The following is a 10,241-nucleotide window of genomic DNA, read 5'->3' on the forward strand; positions in this document are numbered from 1 at the left end:
GACAAGACCAACAAAAATTAACTAAGTTACAGAGGCTAAACTGGCTGGTTCATCATCTGAAATGGCTGAGGTGCTGTGTCCTGGAATGTTGTAACCACTTGTGTGAGACTGTCTGAAATGTCTGACAACCAATTGTCTGGGTTTCAGTTTGGTCTTTTTCAGATCACAGCTACCCAGATCTACCTGTACTGCTTTCTGTCTGTTCTTACTCACTTTTGCACTGGAATAGCATGTATGGGATTGATGGTGGTGCTTTTTGAGCACAGGTTAATAAACTTTACTATGTTTATGTCTTTTGAAAACCAATTTGCATCCTGTTGAGATCTCACTCTGAAAATTGTTTTCGACAAGTGTTTCATAGGGAACTTGATTTTAATTTCTGATAAAGATATCAAAATGTACTGATTCTCAGAAACATCCTAAATTATTTTAGGAAAACTCATAAAATTCCATACAAAGTCTACAGGAAAATCAATACATCTGGTTAATTTGTATGCCTAGATGGTAAAACCAGTATTTGCCTCTGTTGCTTTTGTTCACCATCATGGTTTTCAACATGGTTTAGTTCTTCTTTCTGTATTTCTAATGCCATACATAGGAACATGATCCACATGAGAAATAAGTGATTTGTATTGTAGAGACACCGGATTTTGTTTTAGGGCTGTAAGTACTCTAACTATGTTAGTATATGTGGGGTTTTAATTGAGAAAAAGCAGAACAAACTATTTTCTTTTAAAAACTGAGAAGGCTACCTTCTGTTATATGTCAGGGTAATGTTTAAACAAATCTAGTAAGTTCTCTCTTGGAACAAAACATCAATATATTAGTGAGTGCTTATCTGTAACACTTAGTCCTGTAAACTGTATCACAATCCCAGCTTTTCAGAAAATACCAAAGAATTACTACTTGTATTCATGTTTCAGATCTCCTTTCTTTTGTTCACCCTTGATACATAAGCTGAATTTCTGATAACATCAGCAGGAGCTGTATATACATATGTATCTTGAGAGATAAATTTAGGGTTGAATAGTTTGGTTTGGTTTTCTTTTTAATGCTTCAGGCTGCCTGGAGACTCAAGGACAAGGATAGGGTTCATAACGTTTGACAGCACTGTTCAGTTTTACAACTTGCAAGAAGGTTTATCGCAGCCTCAAATGCTGATTGTCTCGGATATCGATGGTAAGTTGAAAGAAGATGAAAACTAGATTTTTGAGGAACTACTTCCTCCTGCCCCCATTCCCTCCCCTCCCCGAAGAAAGATAAGAATTTCTCAAATATTTTGGGATTAAGTCAATTTTATTGAGTGTAAAGGGAATATATTTTAGAAAAGTAATCCTACACTAACTACAGAGTGTGTGGTGTTTTAAAAAGTGAACTATGAATTTAATTTTGCTTAGAATAAAACAAGCTTTGTATAGACTGTATTTTTCTCTCTAATACATGTATCAGAAAAACAGATTGTATTTCATGGTACGTATAGCAGTGGGCAGTGAAATGTTTTATTCTATTTTGATGTTTGGGTTTGGTTTTTTTTGTTTTGTTTTTAAGTAAGATTTTTCTTCCATTCTCCCTACAGATATTTTCCTACCTACACCAGACAGTTTACTTGTAAATCTCCATGAAAGCAAAGAGGTACGATTACTGAGAACATGTCATTAAATGTGAAAAAAATTAAAGAAAGAGGTTCCTTTTAAACTTTGAATTCATGCCTATATTCATAATATGTAATAACAATGCTCCTTTTTAATTATAGAAGTATTACATGTTGTTTGTTTGATGCATCAATTATTACTTTGTTTTCCTTAGTGTGTTGAAACTAAGCTAAAATTTTTTCTGATTGTTCCACTTCGGCTTTTTAGAAATAATAGAAAATCTCAAGCTTGCAAAATCTCATAAACACCTTTCAATCTGTTCTGCAGCTCATAAAAGACCTACTGAATGCATTACCAAATATGTTCACCAATACAAGAGAAACACACAGTGCATTGGGCCCTGCTCTTCAGGCTGCATTTAAATTGATGTCTCCAACGGGTGGTCGAATATCTGTGTTTCAAACTCAGTTACCATCTTTGGGAGCAGGGCTTTTGCATTCCAGAGAAGATCCCAATCAAAGGTCAAGCACAAAGGTACAAAAACTTCCTTTAATGTTCATCTTATGGGACTAGGGACTTGCCATGTCTTTCTGACTTGTGTAGTTCTGCAGATCAACTCTTGGGTTTTGTTGTATAATAATTCACTAAATTTTAATTATTTGATGTCTGTCTATGTGCATTTAAGATCACTAGTTTATACATGTGTGTATGGTATTACTTGTTTCAACGTGCATGAGCCATCTTTTGGGCCTTTGGTCAATAGCTCTTCTTCGCAAGCAAAAAAAGCTGCAAAAATCTCTGACACGGTTAACATCAACCTGGGTTTTGAACCAAAGCGTGGATATATTTAATTGTAGACTCAAAACATGACTACTTACTCTTTTTATGGCCTTGTAGTTTACAGCATCCAGTAAGTGCTACATGGGTACAGGAATGCTTATTTGTATGAGAATGTAAATGTCTTTAAATGTTTGTAGCAGTTACATTATGATACTTAGTAGCAGTTATGTTTGGATACTTTGTAGCAGTTACATTAGGATACATACTTGCAAAGAGTCATAACTACTTGTAAGTACAAACTAAGAGAATGAATGAGCATGAGGAAAATAATTTCTGCAGGTGGAAATTCCTATAAAATATTGTTTAAAGGAAACTTTTTATGATATTTTGGTACTGAATAGCATGTCTTTGCCACATAAAGTCATAAGAGAACACAATTGTTGTCTTAATTCTTTCCTGTATAATTTATTCACCAAAGGTGGTCCAGCATCTTGGTCCAGCAACAGATTTTTATAAGAAGTTGGCACTGGACTGTTCAGGCCAGCAGACTGCTGTGGATTTATTTCTCTTAAGTTCACAATATTCTGATCTAGCTTCTCTTGGTAAGGAATACCTCACATATGCATTCACTTTTCCACACTGGCTGTCTTCAGAAGCACAGGCTACTTCAGTAGTTCTTAAATCATGTTAATCTTTTTGTACTTTGTAAATGCAGCTAATGCTGCAAAGGAACTGGCTGAAGTTTGTACCAGTAAAGAATAAGTATTGGGTTGCTGGTATTAGACAATTTATTCTGGGATTTCACAGTTTTAAAAGAGAAGGTACTCTCCCTTTCAGGAAGAGGAAACAGTCAAGATGGCAAGGAAGTAATAAAGTTTAATCATGGGGGTAGAAAAGAGTTCTCATCTTTCAGTATTAAACCAAGATTTGTCTTTGCATGCACACTTAATTTTGCCTCTACACCATTGACTATTTCTGCATGCACTCCTGTCTTAGCAGTCAAAAGTAGCATGCTTACTTCACTAAGTTTATGATTAGATCATTGCATATTGGGGTGACTCATCACCGAGTCTGTGCCAGTTCTTGTTGTCTTACAGATGTGGGTCATATCAAGAAAAAGATTAACATAGCTGTGACTTGCAGAAGGTTGGACACAGTTTTTGTGTCCTGATTTCACGTTTAGGTTTTACTTCTTAACTATGTATTTTCTTCCTTCACAGCTTGCATGTCCAAGTATTCTGCTGGGTGCATCTATTACTATCCATCTTTCCATCATAGCCATAATCCTGCTCAGGCTGAAAAGTTGCAAAAAGACCTTAAAAGGTACCTTACAAGAAAGATTGGATTTGAAGCAGTTATGCGCATAAGATGCACAAAAGGTATGTTTTAAATACCGATACATATGGAAAAGTTGGTGAAAGCATATTAACTATCATTTTGATGTGCTTAGTGTTCAGCAACATGAGATTTCAGGTTATTTCTCTTTCAATGAAGAGTAGTAAAATAGTTGCTTTTATGTGAGTTATGTTAGGTTTTGCCGTTTGGTTTGGTTTTATTTTTACTTCAAATGGCACCATCTTGCTTCAACTCAGTTGACATGTCTAGTGTAAGAGCATCATTCAGTTCAGAGTGTCCAGAATCTAATATGAACTGTATAGGATCATGCCGAAATGTCTAATGATTCACATAATTGATTTTACGTAATGGAATAAATATTTTTACAATTTTCTTAAACATACCTTGAGGACTGTGGATTTTAATTATTGATAGTTTTTCATGCTACTGTAACCTCACTCTGAATTATTTAATCTACTTCTAGGTCTTTCAATACATACTTTTCATGGGAACTTTTTTGTACGATCTACTGATTTATTGTCCCTTGCCAATGTTAATCCTGATGCTGGATTTGCAGTACAAATGTCCATTGAGGAAAGTCTGACTGACACATCTTTGGTTTGTTTTCAAACAGCTCTTTTGTATACTTCCAGCAAAGGTAAACAAATTCAAATGATTGGCCACCCAGATTTTTTGTTGTTTCTTCTAACATAATGTTTGTATAGTTAGTTCCACAGCCTTTTGTTGTTCTCTGTACCCTAAGAGAAATTTGTTAAAGATAGGGAGCATACTTGGCAGTTAATCACATAAGGTGAATCTTTATAAACTCTATTTTGATGGGAAAATGTAATTTTTCTCCATTCTGCATAGAGCTGATTCAGCAAGATTCCTTTACTTCAAAGGCACACTGTTGCTATAAGCAATAACATGTTTGGCATGCGCTTTGTTCAGAATCACAGACCCATGATAGATTAGAGCTAGTTGCTAGTACATTGTGTGGGCATAAAGAAATAGCATCTAATTTCTATTGTGGAAGATGCCACAGAATTTTGGGCTGGAAGTCAATGTACTTCATTTGTAGGATCAAGACACTTATTGTGGATGTTATAAGCTAGTTTGCGTTATGAACTTGTGCTGGTGAATAAGTTGAATGCCTTAGAGCGCTACATAATTTGGACAGGTGAAGAGACAGGAACAGGAGGTAATGTTACAGCAATTTCCTAATTGGTGCATTTTCACAAAATGGATGCATCTTAGATGAGAGAAGGTATTATGTAATGACTGAATTTGTACACCTCTACCAGGAAGTACTGCAAAATGATTTCTACTTATTTTTATTAGGTGAACGTCGAATTCGAGTGCACACACTTTGTTTACCTGTAGTAAGTTCACTGGCTGATGTATATGCAGGAGCAGATGTACAAGCAGTTGTATGTCTCTTAGCAAACATGGGTGAGTACAGACCAGGAAGATTCAAATTTCAAATATCTTTTTCTATTCTTACTTTTGACAGCCATATAAGTGAAGTAGTGAATGAAGCCTGAGTATTGTAGCAAAAGGTTGGAGTGAAAGCCTACCAAAGATAACAAAATCAAAGTTATACCAAAACTATTAACTGAAATATTCCTTAATCTGAATACTTAGTTGACTTTAATAATTTAAAAAGAGCTTTATTAGATTATTCTCTGGAGTTTATTAAAGGACAAAAAAATCATAACACACTTGAATCAAAACTTTCATTTTTATATCATCATCACTGCTGTTGTATCAAACTTTAACATTCTGGGGTTTCTTAAGAAACAGTGATACAGTTTAGTGAGTTGATGGAGATGAAAAGGGAACCTCTGGCAACAAGGTATCTGAGATATGCATTAATTTTGCATCCATCTATCCCATCGTTGCTGGGTGGAGTATTCTTACTTGTTCCCTACTTCTGGATCATAAGTAGCTGTTTCGTAGACTGATCTCTGCCATTGAACATGTATGGCTCTGCGCAACATTTTAATAGCTGCTATATTGTATATTAATGGTCAAATAAATCAGAAGAAATAAATAGCATCTCATCTTAAATGCACATTTAGTCCAGCAGGTGGCTTCCTCCAACCAAAGGATTTGCAGCCCTTTCTCAGTAGAGAGAGATGAAGTTTCATTTACATTAATCATAATTATGCCACTGAAATAACAGAAGAAATTTCTTGGAACGGGGGGTGGGGGAGGAGAGGGAAAGTTGCTGCAAATCTTACATTGGATGCAGGAGAGCAGAGAGTTTAATCAATAGCTAACTTGTTTCCATAAGGTTTAAAACACAATTTATATTTAGTCTCAGCTATATACTGCAGCTTTAAACAGTTTTTTTAAAATTCCCCAAGACTAGGGAGCAGAGATCAGCCACACTGTATTTTTTAAGCATTGTGAAAGTGAGTTTTGGTATGGGCAGTCATCCTATTTTCTCATAAAAATGTTAAGGCCACAGCTGTGGGTTTGGGTTGGGTTTTTTGTTTTTAATTGTAAAATATCACCCAAAAGCACAACTGAGATTTTCAAAATTCAAGGGAATGAAAGAGGCCACCTGTATTAACTTCTTGTATCCTTCTAACCCAACAGCTGTGGATCGCTCAGTTTCATCTAGTCTTTCAGATGCAAGAGATGCCTTAGTTAATGCCGTGGTAGATTCCTTGGCAGCATACATGTCGACTGTCTCGAATCTGCAGCAGTCCATGCTAATAGCACCAAATTCCCTCAAGCTATTTCCACTGTATGTTTTGGCCCTTCTCAAACAGGTATGTGTAATCTAGTGGATTAATGTTTGCTACGTAATTTGTTGTTCCATTTGAGGAATTCTTCAGCTGTAGGTCAAGCAATGTCTGCACTTTTCTAAAATTATGAAAATTGCGTTATCCTCTTCGAGCTTACGGGACTTGCACATGAAAATCTATGCTAGCTTATTTTAAATTAGTGCCTGAGCAGTTTATTGGTTTACCTGACTTTGGATCTTTTATGTTTTGTCTTATTTTGTTTTACAATTAAAATAAAAATATATACATAGTAACAATTAGTATTTCTCTGATTTTGGCAGCTAATTGGTGTTGCCTATAAGGATTGTTGGAAGCTTCTTACTAGTACTTTTTCAATTTTATTTCACGAAGAAAAAACATGTCAAATATTTTTCAATGCATTTACTCAGTACTTTAAAGCACCAAGAAGGAAAATTAGCTTCCATGGAGATACAAAGAAATTTGTTACAGAAACTGAAGTGATATAGTTGAAAGTTCAAATAGAAGTAGTTACTACTTGGTGATTTGGGGATTTTTTAATATCTTTGTTTATATTAGCAAACATCATACTTAAAAATTGAGAACTCACTGCAAGATTTTGTTATGAATAAAATCATAATAAATCTCATGGCTTAAAAGATTTTCATGTCTGACATTTCTTTATTTTCTTATCATGAATAAATCTTTATGTAAGTTTGGCAAGAAATGGAATCATAATTTACTTTATTTGGCATAGTGATTACTTCAGTCTCTAATATACTGATTAGGACTTCTTTGGTACTTCCATAAGTAACACTTTTAATGATGGGTCAAAACCAGACCATTTATTATCAAGAGGTTCCATATGAAAGACAGAAGTAACAGTGGCTGAGAAAATAAGTTGTTTAGGTTTTGTTCGGGTTTATTATTATCATCTTTGTTAACAATAACTAAGAAAGCCTGGGATATAGAGAAACCAAAATTAAAATTCTTGTGGCAGCAAAGGAGAAGACAACTGATGTACTTAGCTTTGTTGTAGAAGTGAATATTAACTTTGATTATAGGAATATTTCCGGCTGAATCAGAATATGGTGCTTACTCCATTGTGTTGCTTCTCACAGTGATCATTGACTGATTGCTTCTAAAGGAGATCTGAAAAATCCAGTAGGAAAGAGTTACAAAATAAGTTTAAATCTATGAAAGCCTAGTTTCTGCTAAAGAACATGAAAGTATATTTCCCTTCCAAAGCTTTTCCATAACATTTAATTATTGCTAATACAAAATCAGCATTAATCTTATCCACAGAAGTGTTTAGTTCGGTTTTGGTATTTTTATTTATTTTTTTTTTTTTTTAGCTCTCTAGGCTTGTATCTTCCCTTTTATCTTGCATCAGTCAGTTTCACAGGCTAGTAACATATGGCAAGAATAAAAATGAGAAATCACGTACAAATTTTACACAAAGTAGGGGGCAAATGTATTCTCCATCATTAAGGAGGGAGAGTGGAATAACTTTTGAAAGGTATTATATTCAAGTTGTATTTGATTGATTTTTAATGTATCTCAGTAAGATACTTTATAAAAGCTTTGTCACCTTGCTTGACACTTGCAAAACATCTGAAATGAACTGTTTAGATCTGACATAAAATACAGGATTTATTTGAGTAACAATACTGTTCTCCTACAGAAAGCATTTAGAACAGGCACAAGTACACGCCTGGATGATCGTGTATATGCAATGTGCCAGATGAAGAGCCAGCCTCTTGTTCATTTGATGAAAATGATACATCCCAACTTGTACAGGATAGACAAGTTGATTGATGAGGTAATGTAGGAATTTTTTCAATAGATATTTTTTAAAATAAGCTTTTACCATATGGAGATGTGCTTAGTCTCTAGACTATTTTTTCCCTACATTATTTCCAGAATGCTTCACAGATTCTTAGTAAGCAATTCAGCCTATTTTTGTATTGGAGGGGGAAGCAGCTTTAATCTGAAAATACTGGGGATTTGGGGGGTTTTTAATTGGTTTTGGCTGCTTTCGTTGCAGGGGAGGAAGGAGGTGGGTTTTGCATTGGGTTTTTTGTTGGTTTGTGGTTTTTTGTTTTTTTGGGGTTTTTTGTTTGTTTTTTTTTAATAATGTCATTGCTAACAGCCAGGTTGTTTAATCAGATCAGTCATAGTGCTCTGTGGACAAACCCTTGTATCACTTCAGGCAGGATGTTAAATCAAAAAACTTTCAGTTACTTGAATACGTTAAAGTAGTGAACCTTTATGGGGAGTAGAATTTTATGTTTTTCTGCTCTTGCAACGCTTCTGGTGAAGTCAGAAACAATGTAAAAGTCTAAGGAGGTTGTAGAAAATTTAAGTGTTAGCACTAGAGTTCTTTTGAGAGTTTGGCATCTATAGCATGAGAAATGTTACATGCACAACTTAAATGAAATTGCATTAGTCTTTTCTTTAGGTAATAAAGTAGCCCTTAGGTTAAGTACATTCTAGAATTGTTTGATGTGTATAATCATTTTAGGCTTAATATGGCATGTTGTTACATGAGAATCCTCACAATTTTGCTAGAGATAAATGTTTTGGTTTTGTTTTGTTTTTTGTGGTTTTTTTTTTCCTGGCTTGTTTTGCCTGGTTAAGATAAATAGCCTTTATTTATATTCTAGTGTAACTGGGTATTGTTTTTTGTTACAGAGTACCATACATGTAAATGACAGAGTTGTTCCGCAGCCACCTCTTCAGAAGCTGTCTGCAGAGAAGTTGACAAAAGAAGGAGCTTTTCTAATGGATTGTGGCTCAGTAAGTTACCAGTTTCACACATTCCTCGGGGGGGGGGGGGGGGGGGAGTGATGCATGCTGTGTTTTTAAAAGCAGTCAACTCCAATGGTAACACTGTAGTGAATCATCATTCCAGGTAACCTGGCAGTAATCTGTGCTCCAGTGGAAGGCTTTCGTATTTTGATCAGAGGATTATCTTTTAGAGTGCATATTAAGGCTTCAGAGGTTTGGTTATTTTTGTTTTGTTTTCTTTTTCATGCTGGACTTATCAGAATATATACCAAGATTTCACATTCAACTTGGCGTTTGGGAGTGTGGGTTTGTTTGGGATTTTTTCAGTGTTGATTTTCTTCTATTTTCTTTTTCATTTTTGATATAATGGATTTCCATTTTCCAAAAATTCTCTTAATGGTTATTAAATTCTATGTTCTACAGTCTCCCTAAGAAAGCACTTCTCTACTGATGCAGGAATCTTCTCAGTTACACAAATATAAGGGATTTGTGGCTTGTGTGATGTAAAAGTTGCAAGAGTCCACCCTCCACAAATAAGTTATTTGTAGAAATTACAGTAAACCACACTTAATTGGATAAAGCATTATGCTTCATGAATAATGTGATAAAACATTATGCTACTCTAATGGCAGTCTTAGAAAGTGCTTTAAATCTTGTATGAGTTCAGAGGCTGAGTGTGAATGTCAAAATTAGCTTCTGTCTACAGATGTCTGAAATAATTACTATAGTGTGTTTTGATAATTGATGCTTTACTATGACTTCTTTAGATTGGAAAGTCAATGTGCAGTAACTGACTCAGTGGTGTGACTTGATATCTAAGGGGTTTGGGGTTTTATTTTAGCAGGTTACATGGGAAGTTGCCACATTAACTGTTCAATATAGATGTGTCGTGCATCCTTGTAATTTTTGACATTAACTTATTCCAAATGCTGCCAGGGTATTAATAAGTAAATGTACAAATAATATTATACAATATTTATTATATTATTAT

General features: G+C 34.7%; 1 protein-coding gene across 1 annotated transcript in view; it reads left to right on the forward strand.

Moving 5' to 3' along the window:
- The window catches only part of SEC24B (SEC24 family member B), a gene marked incomplete at both ends in the record, with an annotated part of 26,967 nt that extends 17,708 nt beyond the window's left edge, over positions 1-9,259 (forward strand). The window contains 10 exons of the mRNA XM_010015706.1: positions 1,061-1,179; positions 1,577-1,632; positions 1,920-2,126; positions 2,851-2,974; positions 3,593-3,751; positions 4,192-4,365; positions 5,049-5,159; positions 6,312-6,487; positions 8,145-8,282; positions 9,155-9,259. Of these exons, the coding sequence (XP_010014008.1) occupies positions 1,061-1,179; positions 1,577-1,632; positions 1,920-2,126; positions 2,851-2,974; positions 3,593-3,751; positions 4,192-4,365; positions 5,049-5,159; positions 6,312-6,487; positions 8,145-8,282; positions 9,155-9,259 (1,369 nt within the window). The remainder of the gene's footprint in view (positions 1-1,060; positions 1,180-1,576; positions 1,633-1,919; positions 2,127-2,850; positions 2,975-3,592; positions 3,752-4,191; positions 4,366-5,048; positions 5,160-6,311; positions 6,488-8,144; positions 8,283-9,154) is intronic.
- Between the last annotated feature and the right edge of the window lie 982 nt (positions 9,260-10,241).

The sequence above is a fragment of the Nestor notabilis genome, unplaced genomic scaffold, assembly GCF_000696875.1.
Source record: "Nestor notabilis isolate BGI_N333 unplaced genomic scaffold, ASM69687v1 scaffold29785, whole genome shotgun sequence".
In the NCBI taxonomy this organism is placed as follows: domain Eukaryota; kingdom Metazoa; phylum Chordata; class Aves; order Psittaciformes; family Psittacidae; genus Nestor; species Nestor notabilis.